Below are 25,401 nucleotides of genomic sequence, written 5' to 3' on the forward strand. Positions count from 1 at the left end.
CATCACCTGATATTCTGGTTCATCAGTGTGAATGGTTCTAAAATACCTCAAATTTTCCAAGGGCCAAAACCAAAGTAATTCCCGAATGCAACTAAATATCAAATTTCTTCCTCATTTCAAAAACAACAATTTGAAAAAAAGAAACCCTCTCATTTTCTTTCAGCAGTACTTTGCCAAACAATCATAACTATCACACAGTATATCAAAAACCTCACAGTCACAATACTTAAGAAATTTGATTAGTGAAGGCTGTAGATTTGTTTACTACATGGACATTATTTTTACTCCCCCCTCCCCCCCCCCAAAAAAAAAAAAAAAAAAAAAAAATCTTTCATACTACAGAAAATGAACCTCCCTTGGGTGCAACTATACAATTTCATTATGTTGCAATCAATTATCAAATCAGTTTGGCAAGACCATTTAACTTTACTTTTTCTTTTCTTTTCTTCTTTTTTTTTAGTAGGGATATGTGCACACAAAGGAAGACAATAATTACCACATAACATACAAATTTGTCAATATGGCTGAATACTAGAAAAAGTGGAGAGTACATCACATATGTACAAAGAGCAAGCACTGCATCTAAGCATACAGCCAGCTCATCTGAAATGCTGGAACCTGTAGCTGGACTTGACCATTTTGAAATGATGGAATAAAAAGCAAATTTGCACTTCAGCTACTTTCACGGTACATTAATCATTGCTGCATGGTAACCCATTTTTCCTACTGGTTTGAACCTTAAATTCACTGACCCTGTACTGTCTTTTCAACTGACACCGACAATGTTATTCATGTTATTTTACCTGTAATGTTGGACTAGTACATTGAGCAATCCCTGAAAAGTTAGTGGTCCAAAGTGTGAATTTATTGGTCTGGGACCGTCGGACTGGTGCCAGTGTTCAGCATCACATTAATTTTTGCATATTTCTTGTTACTTTTGGCTAGAATGAATTCTAAAACCCAAGATAATGCCCTTACAATTTTCTCTGCACGTTTTGAATGGGTTGACAATTGTGCAGTACGAAATCAAGAAACCACGTGTATGTTTTTCAGCCGCTCTGTAACAAGTAGCGCAAATGAATGGGACCTACCGATCTACTTCCTCAATGAGAAATGACGACATCTTTCTTGTATCAAGTACTGTATTCAACATCTACCCATTTCCTGATATTAGAAATGTCTGATATAAAAGCGAACTTGAGATGGAAATCTTTTAATCGGCCTAGATAATTGAGCACCATGAATACCATGATGACGGCTGCTGCTCCGAAGCGCTACTGCCGCGCCTCCTTGACCGCCGATGCGAGCCTCGTGTCGACCCCCTTGATAGCGTTTCATCACTGCTCAGCTCTGATTCGCTGGAGTCATCCTCTGAGTCTTCTGCCGATAGGGTGAAAGTTGGGTCAAAGGTCACGTGCACTGCATCGCCGGCACTGTCAAGGGTTTCAATGATGAAATGCTTGACACTGGTGGCAACCTTCACAAACTATTAAACAGCAATTAGCATTTCCCATTTTTATTTCAACCTTACCTCATTGTAGCAAAGTAGGTGCAATAAAAGAGCTATGAAATGATTACTTGATTCATATGGTGCCATCGGAACTCTTGGTTTTGTGTACTTACATATAAGAACACAAAATATGATGTATATGCACTTACCATGATAACATATCATATGCAACTCTACTTTGAACCATTTATACTGGCAGCACAAAATAGATGCATGTACCTACCAAGATAAAATATGCAACTCTACTGCTTTTAATAAACCATAATTAAGGGTGACATTCTGATTCAAAAAGGATTAAAGGGTCAACTATGTTGGGACTTTGTAACTTTTAGTCATTATCTTGGGAAAAAAAAAAACCTCAGAAAGACAAAGTAATCAGAATTAGTAGTGAGCGGAGTGAATAAGAAAAAAAAAAGTCATTTTTAATAATCAGCTTTATTTCCTCAGCATCTATTAAAAACCAACAAAGAGCAAAAAATAACAGCAAAACAAAACAAACTGTAAAAATGCCTTTCTTATTTTATAGTGATGCAGTGAATAGTGCTGTAAGGCAAAAGGCTGATTGTACAGCTCACTGCTGTAAAGCGATATATTACAGTCAAACCTGTCTTAGCGACCACCTGTCTATAGCAGTCACATCCTGTATATGGCCACTAAGAACAATTCCCTCCAGAAAAAAAGGCATGTTAAAAAACCTGTCAGTAGCGGCCACCTGTTTATTACTGCCACTTTTTTTCTTCTTTTTTTTTTTCTTGGGTGGCTGCTATTCATAGACAGGTTTGACTGTATTATTACAGCAAATTATTGCAAATATCATTAAACAAATGTTGAAAGTACAGCTTATTGTTTGGAAGTGACAAATCGATGCAACAGCTTCACATTTAATGTCACTACCTTTGTCCAGCCACGAGTCTCCATATCCTGAGCTCCTGTCCCCCCGTGATGAAACACTTGTGAGAGTTGGCTGTGTCGGGGCAGGAGATGGTCTCAATGCGGCTCAGGTCAGGGTCAGAGAGCGTCCCCACGTATTGATTATCTGAAGAGAAAACTATTTAAAAAAGAAAAGAAAATGAAATCAAAAGGGGCCTCAGCTTTCGATCCAGGCAGAATCTTTGTCCAAGGCAAAATGACAAACATTGTACGTGTAGAGGGTAAGTTGGGGGGGGGGGGGAGAAATATCATAAGTTAATGGACATTCCCATACATTTCCTATTGGATTTTTTTTTTCTGTTTCTGCTTGCAGGGATCAAAAGAAAATCTTAATGCAGTGGACTCCTGTTATAATGAGGTCCTTGAGATTGCCAGTTTTATTTCGTTATATGAAAATTTTGTTATAACCGAACAAAAGAAAAACAATAAAAAAGCATAGGGCAGATAATATTGCAACAAGAATTTTAACTTTGTCTGAACAGGAATTTGGGTAAAACTGTGTTCATTATAATAGGAATGCACTGTACAACTCAAAAATGCAGAGTATGATCCCTGATACATGTTGGAATTAAAGACTGTTGCCACTGTTGCTGGTGTTAAACCAATTAGGTATGTACAATTGTTCATCCTGTTGTCATTTCAGTACACTACAGTATTAGTGGTTGGAGTGGAAAAACGTAAACTGACTGCTAACAGTTAGTTGGTATTAGAAGTCACTAGTGTGACTGACCGCTTATGCTCCCAATGCCAAACACTGGATCGGTGAAACAACTTTGTGTAGGGGTCCAAAATACATGAATTATATTGCACCCAGTGTACAGCAGCAGAAAAAAATGATAATAATAAATAAAATTAAAAGAATACACAAAACAAAAGAAATCATATGACAGAATAACTCTTGGTTTCCAATTGTCTAAGTGAAAATATCACAGAGCGTTAATTGGGAAGGTAAAAAAGAGAATTAAAGGATGAATTCTTTTGTAAAACCAAAACAACACCAACTGAAATATCACTGTAATTTATGTTGCATCTGTATTTAAAGAACAAGTTCACCTTCATAAACATAAGGATTGAGAAAATGCAACAATATTAGTAGAACACATCAGTGAAAATTTGAGGAAAATTGGACAATCGATGCAAAAGTTATGAATTTTTTAAATTTTTGTGTTGGAACCGCTGGATGAGGAGACTACTACAGCTTGTGAGTCATATGCATACAACAGTATAGAGAAAATGTAAAAGAAAATTCAACATATTTTCACTTTTTTCGCATAATAAAAGAGCACTTGACTTGCCTCTTTCTAAAGGCAGGGGGAATAATATTACCCATAACATTTGTCGGTAACGAGTCAGGGGAATGTGTACTTTTTTCAAAAGATGGAATTTTGTGAAATTCTCTTTATATTTTCCTTATATTGTTGTACGCATGTGACATCTAAGTTATTCATACACTGCAGTAGTCTTCTCATCCAGTGGGTACTGCACAAATACTTCAAAAATTCATAACTTTTGAACGGATTGTCTGATTTTCCTCAAACTTTCAATGATGTGCTCTACTAATATTGCTACATTCTCTCAATCCTTATGTTTATGAAGGTGAACTTGTCCTTTAAAACAGCACTTCACATTACCCACACACCCTTATCTCCATTTACTAAATCTGGACTAAGTCTGAACTGTTCCATCTTCCCAACTTACAGTTGATGGAGCCAACACCATTATCCAGGTCGTAAGAGGAGAAGAGAAAGACATCTTCTGTGAGCAGCATGGCATCCGTGCTCCCAAACTCTCCAAGATGGTTCCTCAGCTTTGTCACAGCAGCTGTGGGTCAAAGAAAGATAGAGAGACAACGTCAACATACTGTGTTTTAAGCCCTGTTTTAACAGAGCATTTCAAACTATAGAGTTACATTGTACCATGACATCATCCGGGTAACGTTACGGTAATCTTTTTTCACCTTGCCTGCTAAACCAGTTGTAGCAAAATGTTGCCTGGACGTTGCCACAGTAACCTCCAGTGCCAAATTTTACACTGGCCAGCTAAAGGTAACTGCCGCGACATTACCGCGACCCTACCCTGGCAACTCTCCTATTAGAACGCAACTGCAGTACCATTCCTTTGATACACTCAATGTGCATGGGAAAGATTGCAGACAGAGAATGATTGGTACACTGTGCGCAATCACGTGCATGGACTGTAACCACTGATCTCTACGTACCGGGTAGTTCAGGGGCCCGTTTCATAAAACTTGTCATCAGTGACAAGTTGACATAGATGTGACAAGCTACTGAAATCCTTGCATCTGATTGGCTGAGAGCAAATTTGCCATAGAAATGTGGCAGTTGTCACTGATGACAAGTTTTATGAAACGGGCCCCTGATCACTGATTGTATCAACATTTTGTTTACAGACACACAGTGCAGGCCGGTGGGTGGGGTAGTCGCATCAGTAAACACAGCCCCCTTCATAGATCATAGAAACCTACCTGGGTAAGGCTTTCAATGCGAGTCTGTAAAAAATGTACCCCTTGCTCTCTCCTATGGTTATACTGGAATTCTAGAGGAATTTTGTTCTCCCAAAGTTGCTGTGACATTGTTGCTGGAAGGTCTGTTAAAACAGGGTTTCAAGCATGTTTTCTTTAGGTGCAGATTGATCAAATTCTGTCCCAAATCTCTCAAGCTATTGTGAAAAAAGGGGTGAAGTACATGCAGTTCCACAGATAGTCATGTGTGTTCAGCCACGAGAATTGTATATTTTGTATGTGACCGTGCATCACAAAATCAACAAAAAGTCACACCTCTTGATTTCATGCGAGGAATCAAAAAAGGTGAAATGGGTTAACTCAAGTCAGTCTTGAGTTTTTCATATTTTTCTGAAAGAGCTATTCTTCTTCTACTTTATTCCTATGTTTGGGATCATAAAATGAATGGGAAAGTGTGTTTTCAGCAGTTTTTCTACAACCTTTTCTTTTTTGTAAAGAAATGATATCATCTTTGTCTAATAACAGAGGGCTCTTCACATATTGAAAATCCTTTGCACGCTCTCCACGTTCAACTCTCAATACTGATAGCTTTTGAAAGGATAAAGCTACTGCTTTGAAAGTTGGCATTAATCATGAACAGAATGTGTTAATAGAGCATGCTCAATTTCAGCTTAATCTGATAATCCCTTCATTGTTGTTGTTCCTGTGGTTTACATCCTGTTTCTTGTACCATTCATCGCACAGCTAGCACGGCTTGGTGAAAGATTAAGCGCTTGAATAGACCCTGTACTTCAGAGCCTCTTTTCTCAGTTCACACTTTTCCACAGTGTGTGCTTTCTTTCCAATATTTAGATAGGTTAGGAGAGTCCATTTGATTTGAGTTATACATAATTTTAAAGCTTAAAGTCTGCTCTTTCAGATCTGCCCTTAACTAAATAAAAAATCCATGTCTGGCGACTTTTTGTTGGTTTTGTGATGCAGGGTCACAAATGCATATGCCAGTACATCGCACGATCATTCACAGCTAGTCTGCATATAATGGAATGTGTGACACGAAGAAAAAGAATTTATTACTACTGAAGATAGAGTAATGACACATCAATTAAGAGCTCACCGTTCCTCCAGTCAAGGACCTTAACGTTGGTCCCATCATCCCCATAGTACACACAGTCACCTGCAATGCCCAGCGAGGTGATTGGTCTCTGCACAAGGACGCCCTCACCCGACTGGTTGCGGACATTCTCTGACTCAAACATGACATGGAGAGACTGGTCTCTAAGTTCCCAGAGTTTAATGACTCCATCTTCAGAAGCTGTCACCACTTTCTCACCTTTGACCTGCAAGAGAACACCCAAATATCATTCATTCTATAAAGTATGTGTTACATATTCAGCAAGTCCAATTTTTCACAAATCCAGACTTCTCAACAATTTCACAAGCAGTATAATTTGTCATCATGGAGTGCAGCAATATATGGAAATGTATGCCTGTGCTTTATATTCATTTCTAGATCAGCGTCAATATTTTCATGTTTTAAATTTGACGAACAGCACCCGACTTGCAAAATTTGCCAAAATAAAAATCCTGTAAATGGCATATGAAGTGTGTAGTTGAGAATAAAAAGGGTAAATGCAAATTACACACTTTTAATTCTGGATGTATTTCACTCGATAAACACGTTTTACTGGTTGCCCACATAAAGAATACGTCCTTCAAGTGCTCCCCACTTCAAATGCTACAAGTTTTATGATTGCCTTAAATGATGTTTGAGAGAAAAAAAAACCCTTGGTAGCTTTCTTTCAAATACTAATAATCAGACTTAATGGGTTACTATAAAGGGCGAATAGCCCCCTTACCCTAGCCGCACTACATTGGTTCACTACCAAGACAGATCTGGCGCTTCAGTAAGTTCAGTATGTAGTACACTGTTTGTATAATTACAAGGCAAAACTAGTACATACAGCTGTAGAAAACAGTGTGTCCTGTACTTGAAGTTTAGCTGCGGAAATTCATTGTCACCCATAATTGCATGATTTACAAGGACATCAGATTCACAAGCTCACAAACACACGCAAAAAAAAAAAAGACACCAAAAAATCATATTTCTTGTCTGCAGTGAAAATTGGGTTGTATAAGGGAAAAGGCAAGATTGAACTTTCACAGACTGAAACAAGTATGTTGCTTTGGTCTGTTTGTGGTAATTTCTCAAATAAAAAAAAAGAAATACACAATGCATAGAGTGATTATTTGTGAATCTGTTTGACAGTACAAAGGTGTCAGATCAAAGACACTGTCTACAATAACACTATCACTGCTGAACATTTGTTGGGCAAAACTCCAAAATAGAAATAAAATGCAAAATTCAATCACTCTTGTTGCAGAACACATTAAAACCTCATTTTTTTCTCTGCCATCTTGCCCTCACCTATTTTTGTGATGCAACTTCTTCTGACCTGACATATACAGGTATACACAATCTGGTGCACATGTACATATGTAAATGCTTTTTGTCAACATGTTCTTCAAGCAAAGAAGGGCTATATACTGTAAAAGGGGATATTTTCACATGAGTACTTTTTCTAGCACTACCAAGTATAAAAATGAATTTTGCTTGTTTTTAATTATGCTGAATCAAGACATTGCATAGTGGTACATAAGGCACGCAAAACTATTCGTGTGCTTTTATTTTTGGTCATGCACAATGCATGGATATTTCTCCACTGTTAGAATTTCCACTTTTACAGTATGCCACACACTTACAAAGAACTCATTTGTCTCTTACCTTGATGCAGGTAACACTGCCCTCATGAGCCAACGAAGAAAACTCATTTGCACCGGACTGGATGTTCCACATCTCAACCTTACCCCCATCTACAGACAACAAATGAATGAGAATGATTTAAGCAGGATGCTGCAAATCCCACTCACCCACTTGTGAAGAGCAACCAAAACTCACTGTCACAAGCAATACAAATGGGCACCTGCCTTTTAACCCCAACTAGGCTGGGAGGGCCAGGGAGGACATATTGTTAGCAGAAAATACATAGGGACTCTATTTCTTCATCAAGATTGAAATAACCACATGACTACGAAGTATATTATGGAGACAAGAAAGCAGGTAATCACTGCATCTCTGAGGTATTTCTTTTACTTTAATGACTCCAAAACATTGCTCTCATTATACACGTTGTAGTTGAGAAAGGACAGAGTTTTACATTAGCTGTAATATTTGGAAGGTTACTATTCATACTGGCATATGTATGGTAAAGACTAGACTTACCTGATCCAGTCACTACGCAGGAATTTGCACGCAGAAAGTCCATAGCAGTGACAGGGTTGTATGTGTAAATGGATAAAATCTCCTTGTGTAAGCCTAGGTCCCACACCCGAACACTGCAGTCCATGGAGGAGCTGAGAGCAATCCGACACGATGCTTCATCCAGGTCAAAGTGACTGGCTGTAGTTAAAATGATATGCAACTATTAAATATACATAATAAATTATTCATGATCAGTAATTAGGCTTACATTTCACACCAATTTGTTTCTTCTGTTATGATAATGCATGTTTTGGTTGTATCTATTACAATAGCATCTTGCCCATGTACAACTGTAGCATGGCCTTTGTCAAGGACTACACATTGATGAAGCCGACGTCTAAAGCAAGGAGTACTTATATCTTGATTTATTTTGATATGACATTATCATTCAGAAGACACCTAGGGGTGTTTCATCAATTTTGTCAGCACTGACAAGTTGTGAGTCTCTGACAATTTCAGCAAAATCTGTGGATTTGATTGGCTGAAAAGCTCTGGTCACTGACTGTTACCATGGTGATTGTCAGAGACTGACAACTTGTCAGGGCTGACAACTTTCACAAAATGGTCCCCTGGTGGAAAAAATTAAAGTATTTAAAACAACACACCCTTAAAGTCATTTGCTCTCAAACTCATGACAGTCTCCAAAATCATTCCAATTTATGACTGTTAACTCCCACTCCAAATAAAATGAAAAAATGTAAAATGAAGTACGTATAGTTAATACTTTATATTTGCACTAGATACACTCTGAAGTACTGCCATATTGAATGAATCGCCACCCTTTGTATTTGCTTAAATTCCTTATATTACCAAAAGAAAATAATCTTGTTATGCCTTTTTTTAAAGACCCTTTTAGTAAAGTTAATCTTTAAACAGATTCCAGATAGCTTCAATCTTACCCTTTACATTTTGGGTTTTTTTCTCAGATAGAAAATCATTCCTCTATGACAAGTAAGTGTAATATATTTTTGATGTTGAAAAAGAAAACTCTAAAGACTTACCTAAAGATTTGCTTTCTTCCCTGGACAGGAGATAGACAGAAGTCACTGCACCACTATGACCACCAAGATTACATATTTCCGCTCCTGTACTCAGATCCCAGGCTTTCACGGTTGTGTCCCGACTGATGGTTGAAAGTTTTAAATAGAGAGTTGGAATTCTTCAAAGGTTGGTTGGTGTTGAGAAGGTGATTTGACATCCAATCTCTTTTCTCTTCTTTTTTTTTTTTTTTCTCACTAAAACATGATAATGTTGCTCTGGCTAATGTGGACAGACTGAAAGTGCTTGTAGACATTTTGCATTGTACTTTAAAAACTCCGGTCACACAGCTGAGATGTCAACACATTATGATGACCAAGGCAAAAAAATATTGCTTAACTTAAATGTCCACAATAGAATAGACATGTTTACAATTAGTTATACTGTACAGCGGTAGTCATTTGATGAGATTTGAATCAAAGATCCTGTCATCAAGAATCGAGCACATCAACCACTATACCAGTATCTCCACTGCTGCTGAGTGTAAAGAAGTACTTAAGAAGAAAACATAGTAATAAACAAAACACTGTTGGAATCATAAGATTAAGGCAATAAACAGCAATGCTAGCCTTCACACATGAGGATACATTGTACAATGCACGTGCATAAACTTTCTTATATTCATGTTCCTTTTTATACTGTCGTGGGGATGTCATCCACTTCAATGTGTCATTTGAGCCAAAGTGTTTCTAACCCTGCTTTACAGGTCACATAGGATCACCAAATTTACGAAATGAAATGAATGAATGAATGAATGAAATTAAATTCATTTCCCAAGCAAACATCGACAACAAACATGAAATAGTAAAAAATTAAAGAACACTACACTGTACAGTTGGTAAAAAAGAACTAGCAATAGCAAGCAGGCTAGCCAAGGCCAGTCCTTTCAACAATTTACATTTTTGCAATTTTTACAGAAGTAATGTTTATATATGTTATCATTTTCTAATAAAGGATTTATTGAGAATAGCTTAAAGGACAAGTCCACTTTCATATACATGTGGGTTGAGTGAATACAACAATATTAGTAGAACACATCAATGAAAGTTTGGGGAAAATCGGACAATCCATCCAAAAGTCATGAATTTTTAAAGTATCTGTGCAATCACTGCTGGAGGAGAAGACTACTACAGTGTAATCCTGATGTCATATGCATACAACGATATAAAGAAAATAAAAAGAGAATTTCATAGAACTTTACTTTTTGAATAAAGTGCAAATTTCTTTGACTTGTTACTGACATATGTTAAGGGTAATATTATTCCCCCTGCCTTCTGAAAGAGAGAAGTCAAGTGTTCTTTTGTTATGCGAGAAAAGTGAAAATATGTTGAATTTTCTTTATTCTTTCTTTATATCGTTGTACTCATGTGACATCACAAGCTTTAGTAGTCTTCTCATCCAGTCTTGAGTGGGCAGAAACTTCAAAAATTCATAACTTTTGAACGGATTGTCCAATTTTCCTCGAACTCTCAATGATGTGTTCTACTAATATTGCTGCATTCAATCAACCCACATGTCTAGATGAAGGTGAACTTGTCCTTTAAACATTATTCAATAAGAGATATTTTCTTAATACTGACTTGCTAAAAACGTTCTCGGCCTATATCACTCCTTCTGATAATCAGAAAAATACCAGAAAATTTTAGTAAATAGTCGTCTGATCCCTTTGTACACTGTACCTGCCGGAGAGAATGATGCCATCGCTGCAGTGAACGCTGGAGATCAGATCATTGTGTCCTTCCACATCTCGCACCGAGAACCTGTACATCACCCAACGCTCTCTCTTCTTGGTCAACTCTGATTTCCCTTTTGGTGGGGGTCTCAGTGGAGCTACAATGTATCAACATTCACAGCAAAAAGGTATGCACAACACGTACTACACAAAGTCAACAATGGAGTTTCTATCTTGTAATTAAGTACCCAGCAGGTAAACTCATGGAGCTGTAAATTTATAGACATGCTACGCTACAGTGTAAGTTTCTCAACAGGTTCGGAGTAACTGTGAAGGAGCAATGTCAAATGGGGATTACAAATACAGCATTGTGCAGTTTGGTTCATACAAATGCCTACTAGTATTATAACATTTTAATACTTGAAAATAGTTTTAGAATTCCTTTGTATTTGTCATGGAAGATGGTCCTAAAAGGCATCATTTTGAGCATTTTTGCACAAAGTTTGGTCAAGGGTGAAAACATCTTGAATTTTACTGACATCTACATATCTGAAACTGACGACAGAATATCTAGAGATTTCAATGGATATTTTTTTTAGAACACTGAAAGTTAAAAAAAAAACAAAAAAAAAGAAAACTGTTATTTGTATTGATATAATCATGCATATTGTAGATATCATCATCCATAAAAATAAAATATAAAAAGAAAAGGTTTGCATTACACAGATTAGCATTAGCAAGCCTCCCATCTGATGTTTATTATTGATCAACATACAATGAATGTGCCACATTTTTAACTTTCCCTGTAAGGAGTGAGAAACTTATTGCAGGGCAGGCAAGTGTGAGATGGATGGTTGGGGCAACAAAGTTATAGGCCAGAAAACTGTTTATTCCCCTACATTCCAGTGAATCTACGTAATACTATACTTTCTAGGGAAATGGCAAGTTTGTCACGCGCTCATTGGAAACTGAAAAAATGAGGGAATGTCAACTATTAATTCTGGGACCTATCCTCCTCGTTTGTAAGTAACATTAAAATATCACAGCAATTCCCCTTCACAAAATTCCCAACATTTCAGAAGTACAGAAATTATACACAGACAATGTACTGGGAACAGTATGCTGTAGATAAATGCTTACTACCTGTCGGGCCTGTAACAGGTGATGCTGATGTGCTTTCAGCTTGCTGGTTCGGAGGCTGTCTCTCCTCCCTCGGCCTCTTGGTTGTGAGTTCTTCCCCAGTGCTCTCCTTGAATCTGCCCCCTTCCTGTCTTCTCACCACCGCTGCATCACCATCATGGGATCTCTTCATCGTACCTCCAGCTTCCTCTCCTCCTGTCCGGCTCTCTTCCCCGTCGGATTCCGGTGTTAATGTTGGTCGATGAGATGCCGAAAGCTCGCTATGTGCTGTAGAATGTTCCGGTGCACTGGCAGACTTCTCTGGAGTGTTCACATCATCCTGTAACTCCTTGAGTTTCTCTCGGATTAGAACACGTAGGGACCTCTTCTTTGACACCTTCAGCAAAGGACAAGAAAGTACAATGCATCTCATCTTCAATCAAGTAGCTCACACATTGTTAATTCATGTTTTACTGTTCTAAATTTCTTTCTTACTTGTTTTTATTGTTGTTGATAGCCCACTGGGTATTTAAGGGGTTAACATAGTGTGTACTTTTCAGAGATGGTGTATCAGGTTGTAAATCCTACAGTTGTATGTTTCAAATGAGCATTACCCCCTCCCCCCCCCAATGATCTTTTAGAACATTTAATGAGCGAAAATTTTGATGCCAAATTGCTTCAAACAAGCAATCTATCAACCTGTTTTAACTCAAACTCAATTTTTTTCTAAAACAATAGATCAAATTTTTTCTTCTTCTCATTATGGAGAGTGGACATGTGTAACGGAAAATAAAAAATCACAATGCGATTTTGTGACTGATGTGAGATGGATTAGAAGTGAAAAGGAGGTGTCATGAGCACTGCAGGGAGGGAGCCTCTTGAGTACCCCAGAGATGCTCACGAGGGGGAGAGTGCCTTGTGAGACGGAGTCCCCCTCATGAGCAGATTTCCCGGACTGACTTTGAGACAGAAACAATTTTTTTTTTTTTAGATAATATTTTGACATTTACAGCTCTCCTCCCTAGACACATTGGTATCAGGGGACAACATTAAACTTTATCCCTAACAAGATGGACACCTAGATCTACCGTTGTACAGTCTGAACGATGTGAAGTGCATTATCCTATCCTATTCCTCTTTTCATGCCTCACCTTAGACAAACAAATCTGCCTCTTCTTCAGTAGCCTCTTGTTAACTGTGTACGGTCTGTGATACGGTCGGCCCCATGTAGTTTGATCGGTCTTGCCTCATCTCAATCAACTGTCAATCATGTCAATTGAGACATGAGTACTGTAAAACGAGGAATTTTCGCGTGCATTTTAATTTCGCAAATTTCGCGAGCGCCGAAATTTGTGAAATTAAAATGCACATGAAAGTTTTTGTCTACACTACATGCATTGAACGCCAGTGGCAATTCGCGAAAATTTCATGCCATGAAAAAGGCTGTCGGCTCCAATTCGCGAAAATTTCATGCCGCGAATATATCATGTTTTACAGTAGTAATTTACCGGTAACATGTTAGTTGAAAATATTTCCAACTAGGTCCCCTGATATATAAATCCTTCTGTCTCAACAGGATTCATTACTAATAATCATACCAGTATGAGTTGGCTACTCTACGCTACGATGGAGTACTTCCAACAACAGTTACAAAGTATAGTGAGGTACCCCGCACCTCGCCATGGGCCCGAATACCGCCACCCTGCTTAAAATTCTTACAAGCGCATTGAACAAAAAAAAAATTATGCCTGAGACATTGTGTTCAGTAAGCTTGAAAGTTGAAACTCGACAGGGTTACCACAACCAAGCAAAGTGTGGTGAAAATCGAGCAGTTTTTCGCGAAAATCTTAAATTTATATTAAATTAGGAATGAATTTATGTGTTATATAGGTCTAGACCTATCACGGTCACCTGCCCCGCACGCGTCTACTTTTACGTGCATGTCTACGGAAGCATCATGGTCACCTGCATACGTGTACGTCTTAGTTTTAGCATAAAAAGATCCGTCTGCGTCTGTCTGGAGGAGTCTTTTATGTTTTTTGACTTTTTGGCAGTCTCCGTGGAACATTTCCCCGACGACCAGATACAGACCGATCTTTCGGTCAAGTCTTTTACATGCTTTGTCTATGGAGCGCGGGTGATGAGGTGCAGGCCCTTCCTTTTATTAGAAAGACTATACGTTAGACTAGTACTCGCAGTAGGCCTACGCCCTAGATTCTATTTCTAGATGTAAAAAATTTTTAGACCCCTCTTGCACAATGCAACTAGGATCTAGTTAGAATGTTCTAATTTGTATTGCTATTCCGCATGCACGCCGCATCGCGTCGGTCGCATTTGAGGACAATATACTGTATACTCAGTCCGGGAAACCCGCTCATGAGGACCGCTCCCCGCGTACAAGGACTGCCCCGCCTCGTGAGGCCCGGGGGGAACGCCTCATGAGGCCCCCTATTCATTTCTTATTCATCTCACATCTGACGTATACATTGTCGCAACTTTGCACGGTGATTTTTTGTTACACACACATGTCCACTATCCATGATGAAAAGAAGAAAAAAAATCCTGTCTGTTTTTTCTTTTTCAAAAATCGAGTTTTAATCAACCGATGCAGAGCTCTGATTAAAACTCGATTTTGGTCGAAAAAAAAAAACAGACAGGATTTTTTCTTCTTTTCATCATGGATAGTGGACATGTGTGTGTAACAAACGATCACCCGAGCAAAGTTGCGACAATGTATACGTCAGATGTGAGATGAATAAGAAGTGAATAGGGGGCCTCATGATGAGGCGTTCACCCCCCCCCCCCCCCCCTCCCCCGGGCCAGTCATGAGGCGTGGGGGCGGTCCTCATGAGGCGGGGCAGTCCTCGTACGCGGGAGCGGTCCTCATGAGCGGGTTTCCCGGACTGTACTAGCTGCAAATTTTTGGTAGATTTTATCGATCAGTCAACTACTAACGAGTAACGTTAGTACTCCAGGCAATATTACCGGACGGCCGACTATCTAGTATCGGCTCGCTGCCCGGCCCGCCCGGCCGGCTGGCTGGCTGGCTGCAGCTGGCTGTCCTTTAAACCAGTCATACTCATACCGACATCATCTGAGTTCGCAATCGTATACAAACAATACGTACTGCGATGAACAATTGATACACACAAGAAAGACTTTTCTCAAAAGTTATTTCATGGTAGATTGTAGTGACATGACGGCTGACTTTTACTGCACACAAGAAGTACAATGTACCTTTAATATTTCTTCTTGGTTGAGTGGTCTATCAAGACGTTCCAATGTTTCAATTTGACGCAATTTCTTTCGGAGTTTGCGGACTTCAGCCACAATATTGGAGGTGTCTTCTGCCATCTTTCAGCAATGAACTTAACTTCTTTCAATTATCTTCAAGCAATAGTAACACGTAGAGATATAGCGCCGCGCAGAAGGCGCACGCGCATGCAGAGCTACCGTTTTATATACCCTTTACAAGTTAGCTTTCTTGCTCGCTCGCGCCGTTGCGCCCCACAGCGTACGATTAGGTCAGCTGATTGTTCCCACGTACCACCTGACCTTTTCACGAACACTATGCTGTCTGACGTCCTAGCATGCAGATCCTGTCATACATGTCGACTCGATTCTGCAGGCAGCCTTGTATGTGGCGCTTACTGCACTGCTGCAGACGTTGATCAGCAGCAGAGTGACGTGACGGGGTTTTTATGCAGCGGAAACACCGCAACTAGCTGCAGCCGAAAGAACCCATCTAATTGTTAGAATAAATCTTTTACATCGTCGTTACACAACTTCTCCAGCACCCGGTGGTCGAACATGGTCTAACGTTACTCGTTAGACTCTAGAGTCGAAACATGATTTGTTTCTAGTTTAACGTTAGTCGTTACAGCTTATCACTTCAGCATCGCCATTCGCCATTGGCATTGGATGTACAAATTTCGGCAACCACGCAGTTCTGTGGACAGTCGACTGTGTTGGTCAATAAAGGGGCATTTCACATTTTCAGTGAAAGGTATGTGAGGTTCCTGTCGTTGTATCGTTTCACACCATGCAAACGTTTCTGCTTTTGGGTTGTTCTTTTATCTTCATTTTGTTCAACAAAAAAAAAGAGTCAATCATTCATAGTTATACTCTCAGCATAAATCTTATGCCATAGTTGGGTCTAGGATTAGGAAGGGTCCCGGCGTTTCCGCGTGATTTGATGCTGATGCTACGGCGCGGCGGGCCGATCTCTGCAGCATGCCATACACTTGTTGTGGTCAGCATCTTCCGTCCTTTAAATTTAGCAACCCCGGCGCGGAGCACTGTTGATTAACACGGTGCGTGTTGGGGGTCGCAGCTGGTGCGGTTACTTCTTCTGTCCTTGACTGAAAGATTGGTCTGGAGGGAGGGTGTTTCACAAAAAACAAACAAACAAACAAACAAAGCTGTTCTTTTGAGTGTTCTTAAAGTTAAAGTTATGAAGCGAAGGACTTAAAATGGAATTAATTACTGTAAAATTACTGGTGATCAGTTCTTATCAAAATATTCTTATGACGTCATGTGTTATCTATTGGTCTAGCGTTAGAAGTACATATCAGTTCGGGAAACCCACTCACAAGGGGGGCCCCTCCTTATAAGTAACCCGTCCCCCTTATAAGTAACCCCGTCCCCCTTATAAGTAACCCCCGGGGCACCCCTTATAAGGAGTCTCCACGCTTTTTTGCAATGCAACGCGAAAATGAAAGGACTGCGGCAATTCGCTTGATTATGTCCATAAAGCTTCACAAGTTTCCTAGTTACTCACGAAATTTGAGCAAAATCGGTCTGAGGCATCATATCTAAAATCATGGATTTAAATGCGATGTCAAACGACCCATGCGAATGCTGAAATGCGAGCGATTACTGGCGCGAGTGTCGCCAGGCGCGGCGGCGCGGCAATGCTTGAGTGCAGACTTGGCGACTGAGGACGAAAGTCTCCGTACTCAGTCGCCACGTCTGCACTCAAGCATTGCCGCGCCGCCGCGCCTGGCGACACTCACGCCAGTAATCGCTCACATTTCAGCATTCGCATGGGTCGTTTGACATCGCATTTAAATCCATGATTTTAGATATGATGCCTCAAACCGATTTTGCTCAAATTTCGTGAGTAACTAGGAAACTTGTGAAGCTTTATGGACATAAGCAAGCGAATTGCCGCAGTCCTTTCATTTTCGCGTTGCATTGCAAAAAAGCGTGGAGACTCCTTATAAGGGGTGCCCCGGGGGTTACTTATAAGGGGGACGGGGTTACTTATAAGGGGGACGGGTTACTTATAAGGAGGGGCCCCCCTTGTGAGTGGGTTTCCCGAACTGATATAGACTAGACTACTTATCAGAATCTCAATAATTCAGCACAAGAACTGATCACCAGTTGTTCTTAAGTCGTTCTTATAAAAATCTTAACTTAAAGAACAGCTTTGTGAAACACCACCCCACCCATCCCCCCCCCCCCCCCCCCCCCCCCCGTATCTGGTCAATCGGTAAATCTGGTCGCCCCCATGTTCCCCCAACTGCCCAAGGAGGTTCACAAGAGAAAGGAGTCTTGACCGTCTTATTTCCTTTGCTAGATCATAGATGTTCCATGCCGCCGCTCAAAAATATTTGAAGCATGTGCCAAACTAAGCCCGGCCTGGGACTGTAAACCCCGGGGGCGCTCCTTGTACACAGTTTATACTGTGAGCTTCGCGTTCGGCGTTTGGGCTGTGTTTCGCAGTTATAGTGCCAAGCAGGATCTGCCACGCAGGTACAATGTAGGAAGACAATTTACTTGTGTCTCATTGCATCATCACCAGCCACTTTCTAAGGAAGATAGAATACGTCTTTGTGATGGTAATTACTTTTTACCATCCCTTAAGGTACAAATGTACACTGTAGGACTCAGGAGCCTAGGTTGGTACAGACACGAGGATGTGCGAAAAAATGCTGAAATAAAGATGAAAATTATTTGACTGGGCATACCTGGGCACTAATCTGATATATCTATCAGTGTTATACTTAAAGATTATTCCATATATAAAGTTTTATTTGTGGAAATTAAGTGGAAAAGTGATTAAACCATCTTTCCAGGATAGTACAGTTCTAAACATTTTCACATGATACAGCTCTGATTTACACTTTTGCACAAATTTCTGGACAGAATTGACTTTTGTTTTACATGCTTTATCATTATGTGATATTTCATTTCATTTAATAAATGAATCGGGTGAGCAAAATATAGCCCACATTGCAAGTGTATCATCTGAATGTTAACCTTCAAAATGAATCTACAGATTGCTCAGCAAGGCGGCGTCGTCAAGCATAGATCATCAAATGCACAAGAAAACCTGTCAACTGTTTGAACAATATAGCCAGTTGGAACTCCAACCCTTAAACCTCCTTGGTTCCATAGAGACATCATGGCTTTGACACAGAATCGAGAGTGATAACGTCAAAAGAAGACTCCTGCGGACAGACTGATCTTTTGTGATCATGTTGGTCTTTAAAAAAATTAACCATTAATTAATGTAAAATTAAAAAGATCAACACGTGTTGATCTTTAAAAAATTAACCAAGCAGGTAAACATGTAACCGATGTAAATTTTTACGTACACATTGCAGCGTATCCAGGCAATTACCCCCAGAGGGCAATTACCCCCCTCGCCCCAGCTAAATACTGAATTAGTGGTAAGGTTAGAGTGAAGATTAGGGTTAGGGTTTCTCGACGTATACAAGTGTGGGTTTAGGGTTGGGAGTTTGGGTTCGGGTTAAGATTACAGGATTAAGATCAGGATAAGGGCCAGGGGAATGGTCCGAGGTAATTGCTCAGGGGGTACATTGTAATACATTGTACATTGTAATGCTTCAACAAGCAGGGATCACCAGTGTCGAGGCCATGCTGTTGAAAACGCAGTTGCGATGGGCAGGGCATGTCACGAGAATGGAGGATCACCGTCTACCCAAGATCACTCTCTATGGTGAACTCTCCACTGGGCACCGTAACAGAGGAGCACCAAAGAAGAGGTACAAAGACTCTCTGAAAAAGTCTCTATCTACCTGCAACATCGACTATCGGCAGTGGTCATCCCTTGCCGCTGACCGAGGGTCCTGGCGACAAACAGTCCACCAATCAGTGTCCTCCTTTGAGAACAACCGTAGGGCTACTCTCGAAGAAAAGCGAAGAAGGAGGAAGAACCGTGTTGCCACAACACAAAACCCGGACTTGTCATTCCCCTGCAGCCGTTGTGGTCGATTGTGCCTGTCACGAATTGGCCTCTTCAGCCACCAGCGAGCTTGCGCCAGACGTGGACGTCAATGCCCCTAAATCTTCGTTTACGAAGCAAAGCCAAGAAAACATTGTAATTGCCCTAGACCCACATTGTAGTACGGTATTAGTAACTTTATGATCTACAGGTGTAGACCTCTGCCATTGTGTTGGGTCGCATTGTCCAATCGCTTTTTAACTGATCCTGGACAGCTCGGCCAGGTCCATCTGTCCAGGCCAGGGTTCTAGTGCTCAACACTGTACACATACGTAGATGAGCTACCCCGGGTAAGGCTATCCTGTAGTCCAGTTTTCCAACCCAACCCCCCCCCCCCATTTGCAAACAGGTTTACATTAATACTGTCACAACCTGTCCTATTTTGTGATATTAGGATTACATTCATACAAAGGGCATTCATGAAGTGTGTACCATAGTACTGTAATAAATATGAAATACATACGTTGTATTCTCTGCACAAAATTTACAGGAATTGGAGCCGACAGCCTTTTTCTTCGCATGAAATTTTCACGAATTGCCACTGGAGTTCAATGCACAGTGTAGACAAGAAATTGCGCGTGCATTTTAATTTCCCGAATCCTGGCGCTCGCAAAATTCGCGAAATTAAAATGCACGCGAACATTTCTCGTTTTACAGTGTGCTACTTAATAGTAGCTATGATTTGATTTGTCTCTAGTCTGATAATAGTAGAAAAGTCTGAGTCCATGGCATTTCAAAATCCCTCTTCAATGTTTCCCTTATTGTGCAGGTTTTGTGTTGAGTGTGAATGACGCAAGGCCGCAAACATGAAGTGGCAAATGAACATCAGTCTGCAGAAGAAGAAGCTTTTGACACGTTTCTGCACCGCCATCTTCTTCCTGTTTGCAGGAATCGAATATGGTGAGTTTTACATTGTATATAAAATATATCAATTGTTTTTTATATAGTGTTATTTCCATCTCTACAGCTTACTGTAAATAAAAGTGAGCATTTTGTATAAAATAAAAGTGAGCAACTACTAGTGTGAAGGGAAGAGCACATCCAGATGAATATTTTTGCTTACCATACCTGAATTAAAAACGCACAAAATTCACCTTACCTGGCCGCGTACGAAAAATTACTTGTGCAAAAGTATCAACTTTTACAGTAGGCCCTACCATTTTTTTATGTTTTTTTAAAAAGATGGGTGTTTAATCAAAGTAAAGAAATACACATTAGTATCACTGAAAATCTCACATTGATTTTGTACAGTACCGGTGCTTAATATACTCCAGAAACTTTCCCATTATCTGTCTTATCTTTATCCAACGACGGAATTATTTTCCAGTACATTTGAGGTGTACTGTGCCTTTCATTATAGAATTCTTAAAGTAAAGCAAACATTATTAACTGTAAGCAACAAGCACTTCAATGTACAATCATACAATGTACTTGAAGATGGCAGGACAGTTAATATAAAATGTCTTTGATTTGCAAATTTTTGAAAACAAGGCATCAGCAAAGTGGTGAACCTCTTTTAACATGAGAAGGCAAGATGGTGATTAGACTACACAGTTGTACTTTTCCAGGTAAAAAATGTGCTTATTGTAATGCTGCACTAGTCTTGAAATGAGGCAAGTGTTTGTGCCTGGTCGAGCCATTCCCCTTCTGACACACAAATTTGTGCCTGGACCATTATTTGTCAGGAGTCTACAGTGTGTACACATAGTGATAGATCAAACTTTGTAGTTCATTACCCTTGCATCATCTCTAGACATTAACGAAGAATCAACCTTTGGACCCATACTACAGAAGCACCCCTTTTGAGACAGGGCCTGCTGGTGAAATTCAAGATAACAAACAAAACTCACAGTACCTCTACAGAAACACCTTTCAAAATACAATAGTATTTACAAGGTTGTAGTGGTGTTACAGTGGAAACAGTTTTGTGCAATTTTACACTGTGTTGCTAAATGAACAATTTAGGCCAGTTTCAGAAAGTGTTTGAAATAAAAATTTTGTGAAGGAATATTTTAATTTTATTTTTTCTTGAAAATGTATTACCAGGACTTGTGCAGAATAATCTTCGGAAACTTATTTTTATGTGCTTGCGTGATATTCATATTATTCGTAGTATTGCGACAACTTTTAATCATGGCATGGATTTCTTTTGACTCACACGTACAGAGTACATGGTAGATGTAATTCAAAACACCAGTGACAACAAATTCTATGTATGTTTTTATATTGTTGTAGAAACAAAACTCATCTCAGCCTTAAGGGATTTTCTTTTTCTTTTTTAAACAATGTGACAGAAGGGCAATTCCGCGGTAACGGAATTACAAATCAGAGAATTTTGGCTCATATTCTTTCATGCTGTATACTGGATTGATTACTTGGCCTTCTCTTGATACATTTAAAAGATGCAGAGGCACTCACACTGTCACTCCAAATACAAATTTGTTAAATGTTCTCACTTGGTTGGTTACAAAAGAGGTCTATGTGCGATGGTAACGGAATTACCAGAAAATTGAGTCACAACTTCAACTCTGACTTTGGGAGTTGTTTCTCTGAAATCTACAACACATACACTGTAGGTTGTTGTCTGATTTCATCTTTGATTGTGTCAACTTCAATGTAGTTGTATTGTTTTTCAAATATTTCATCACATTTTCCCAGCAGCAGGCTTTTTCCCTGTAAAATCAGTGGTAACGGAATTACACAAATAGTAACGGAATTACGCCTTCTGAAATACACTGGAAAAAATACACATTCTTGGTACTCATGTATTCTGAAATGTCTTGATAAAGATTGTTTATGCCTTTAGCTACGATATAATATAACCACTAAATAAGTACTCTCTAGCCTTTGACCTTGAACTGCTACAAGTGTATAGGTGCCAAATGAGTTTTTATTGTCAAAAAACATAAAATTTTCATGCTAACGACTGTGATTTGAAGTTGTAACTATGTCAGTCAAGATCTCGTAACTTGCAAGTACCACATCCATCAAAATTTGTCTACTTTCAAGTTGAGAATTTCACACTCTGCAGGTAAATGACATGTAAGGCACACGGTAACGGAATTACGCTAGAATAGCCCTACACAAGTACAATTCTATAAATCCAGTCAACAATACTCAAATTTTCTTGTATTTCTTTTGTTGATATCATGCAAGACAGATTTCTCTGTTTTCTTCTTCCTAAATATGCCAATAATTGATAATATGTGTGAATTACTTACAAGTATTGTACATAAATATTATGTGCACATGCACAAGAAAATAATAAAAAACTGTCCAGATTGACACTGAATTTAAATCTGAATCATAAAGTGCCAATTTACAGTGCAAGAGCACAGTGTGCAGCCCCATAATTGAACACAATGTTCAATATCAAGGATGAACACAAAGGATGCTTGAAACTTTTAATTTGTTAAGTGAAAAGATGCAGTTGTGGTTCAATGACAAATATAACAAATTATAATTCAATCATAAATTGAAAAGAAAATTTTCTTATGATTATGGTACTGCACCAGTGCTCAATCGCTATTATTTATATGTTGTGGCTTATATCAATCACTAAAAAATTTTGTGACATTTTACTAAAACTGAAGTTGCCCCCTAGTATATAATGTAGTGCATAATTTGATAATTCCCTCAGTGCAAGTCCTACCTAAGCCCACCAAAATAAAATGAACTAAACTAAAATGAAATAGGATACAGCAAAATAACTTTAACAAACTACAACTTTTTGAACCATTAGAGTGAGTCCAACAAAATTCTCTTAATTCATGGAAAGGTAAGAGGGCCTCTTTTATCCATCTGCAGCTCACTGTATTAGAGCCAGATTAATCAACCTGTGAATAATGTTAATATTTACTTCTGACCACACAAAATTTCCAAATGACGTCTTCAGAAACACGACAGTGATTTGATCATTGACGGTAATCACGACTTGGCCTATAAATTTCCTACAAGTTTCCTGTCTCTGTCTTTCTTCTTTGACTGTGTCTATTTTCTCATCCTGAGTGTTGCCATACGAAGTGTGCATCTTCTCTTTTGCAGTAAGTTGTATTTTGACTGCCTGAAAGCAAATAATAAAATACACTGTAATCGCACTTGTATGAAAGGAAACTGGCTTGTACAGCAAATGGTAACATGAAGAGTAAAGGTAGAAGCAGAAGCCACTGACTTTAATATTTAAAACCTTCTTAGAACGGGAAAGTATAGGCCTAAATGTTATATTTTAGAGCTGTATCACAATTACTGACTGGGTAAAATGTTCATCACAAATGGTGTTTTTGTCTTTATTCCTTTTAAAAAGAAAGGATTAAAGAACAAATTTCAAAGGATAGCAGATGCTCTGTATCAAATGGGCATGAAAATCAAAATACATGTCTCTGTGGAGGAAAGATCTAAGAAACAGATGAAAGAAGGTCATAGTCATGCACTTACCATTAAAGATAAAGGACTTGAGGATGAAAGGTCAGACAACTGAGTTGGTGATAATAAAGCCATTAGCATGTACAGACAGATCAAAGGTGTCACATTCAGTGGGCATCCCATGTCAAATAATGACTTCTATCACATTGTGTATGATCCTTCTCTTACAACAAATTCTTGATCTTTCCTCACAAAAATTATCATGTTCATTTCTCTCTGTCAGTAGCAGTGCTCTCTTTTCCTTTTAAAGAAATTTTATGTCCTTCCTCTTCTTTCTAGCCTTTGTTCAATTTATGCTGCATCACACCCATTCAATAGTCCCTCATCACTATACTTAGATTTTGTATGAAACCACGAGACTTTTTAGCAAGAAAATATACATTGATATCTCAGAATTCAGTATGATTTGTAACATATAAGAATGAGTATCTGTAGCAAACCTTATAAAGTTATCAGTTAGCACAGTCTCCATGTAGTTCTTGTACAATGAGAAAAGGTGAAAGAAGGGAGGAGACTTTCAGCACAAGAAGTCTTGTCAAGCATGTACCCTGATGTCAGGACTCACTGTCAGGGGCATCCAGCTACTGTATCCCGAGTCATGTCAGTGTATCATACCATACATATATTCCAACTTTCACTCCTTTACTGCCAATCACTAACACTGTTAAGCTCAATGATAATGCCCTAAAGCTATTTCATGAACAGTTCATGTACATATTGGCACAAAAGTAGGTTATGTCATTCTCTTCCATATTAGATGTGTGTGTAATTCCGTTACCATGTAATTCCGTTACCGCAATTACAGAGGAACTGAAGGAGATATTTCACAAAATGTTTTGTGAGTTTTCAGGGAGTCACATGTAGAGAAAAAATTTATAAGGGGAGAAAAAATCAGTGATTAGTTTGTTCAGGAGAAAACTTTTTTCAATTTTATGGTAACGGAATTACGTCAATTTGTCAGTAGATTTTGAAAATTTCTCAAAAAAATATCATAATGAGAGTGACTGACTGCTTCATAAAATGTGATTGTTGAAGCATCGGAAGAAAGATGTGGAAGTATGGATAAAGCAGAGAGATATTTAAGTTGTTTCATTTAAAATTTTCATTTAATATTGCAAAATTTTAGTTAAATACAATAAATAGTCTTCCAACTTTAAAACTGTGTACAACAAAAATGAGGAAAGTTATTGTAAAAGGGTTTTTTGTTTCCGTAAATACAACAATCTGTCTCTACGGGAAACTTAAATTTCTGAGCATTTACTTAACTTTGAATTTTGCTGTTTTTGCCCTTCCCATACGGAATTGCCCAGAAGGCTTTCCAAAATAGCATAGCCGTAAACATCGCTCTCCTCTCCCAAACAGCCTGGCTTTATAACGATACAGTGAATATTCATTGTTTTGGATGATAGTGTTCATAGTGAGGGTCAGCTACATTGTATCTTGGTCTTCCGATTATGAATCATCGCATGCCTGCCGCACAGGTGCATGCAATTTTACCGTAATCAGAGGACGTACCAAGTCAAATCTAAACTAACCTGTTCACACCCACTCAATGAGATTCATTTTGCTGTTCAACTCACTTCCCTTTTTGAATACGATGCACTGTGTATGATACAGTGCACTCCTGTTATAGAGAACACAGTTATAATGAAATTCC

General features: G+C 39.0%; 2 protein-coding genes across 2 annotated transcripts in view; one reads left to right on the forward strand and one right to left on the reverse strand.

Moving 5' to 3' along the window:
- Positions 1 to 672: 672 nt before the first annotated feature.
- On the reverse strand, positions 673 to 15,440 carry LOC139734249 (uncharacterized). The gene is made up of 10 exons (XM_071645044.1): positions 15,308 to 15,440; positions 12,095 to 12,467; positions 10,959 to 11,109; positions 9,243 to 9,364; positions 8,203 to 8,379; positions 7,705 to 7,793; positions 6,037 to 6,259; positions 4,139 to 4,261; positions 2,402 to 2,558; positions 673 to 1,433 (listed from the first exon to the last, which is right to left on the reverse strand). The coding sequence occupies exons 1-10, from the start codon at positions 15,422 to 15,424 to the stop codon at positions 1,223 to 1,225; spliced, it is 1,743 nt and encodes a 580-aa protein (XP_071501145.1). The 5' UTR covers positions 15,425 to 15,440; the 3' UTR covers positions 673 to 1,222.
- Positions 15,441 to 15,762: 322 nt separating this feature from the next.
- LOC139734245 (major facilitator superfamily domain-containing protein 8-like) overlaps positions 15,763 to 25,401 on the forward strand; it is a 41,773-nt gene continuing 32,134 nt past the window's right edge. The window contains exons 1-2 of the mRNA XM_071645041.1: positions 15,763 to 16,076; positions 20,092 to 20,222. Coding sequence (XP_071501142.1) covers positions 20,129 to 20,222 — 94 coding nt within the window. The 5' untranslated portion in view covers positions 15,763 to 16,076; positions 20,092 to 20,128. The remainder of the gene's footprint in view (positions 16,077 to 20,091; positions 20,223 to 25,401) is intronic.

This window comes from Diadema antillarum, unplaced genomic scaffold (genome assembly GCF_040938485.1).
Source record: "Diadema antillarum isolate AM-2024a unplaced genomic scaffold, OU_Dant_1.0 seq00000517_RagTag, whole genome shotgun sequence".
Taxonomy (NCBI): Eukaryota; Metazoa; Echinodermata; class Echinoidea; order Diadematoida; family Diadematidae; genus Diadema; species Diadema antillarum.

Coding starts and splice junctions, on each gene's coding strand:
- LOC139734249 (XM_071645044.1), bottom strand. CDS start 15,424: ATGGCAGAAGACACCTCCAATATTGTGGCTGAAGTCCGCAAACTCCGA. Junction 11,110..12,094: donor ACCTGTTACAGGCCCGACAG/GTAGTAAGCATT, acceptor GATACATTGTAG/CTCCACTGAGACCCCCACCA. Junction 6,260..7,704: donor GCAGTGTTACCTGCATCAAG/GTAAGAGACAAA, acceptor GTTCTCTTGCAG/GTCAAAGGTGAGAAAGTGGT.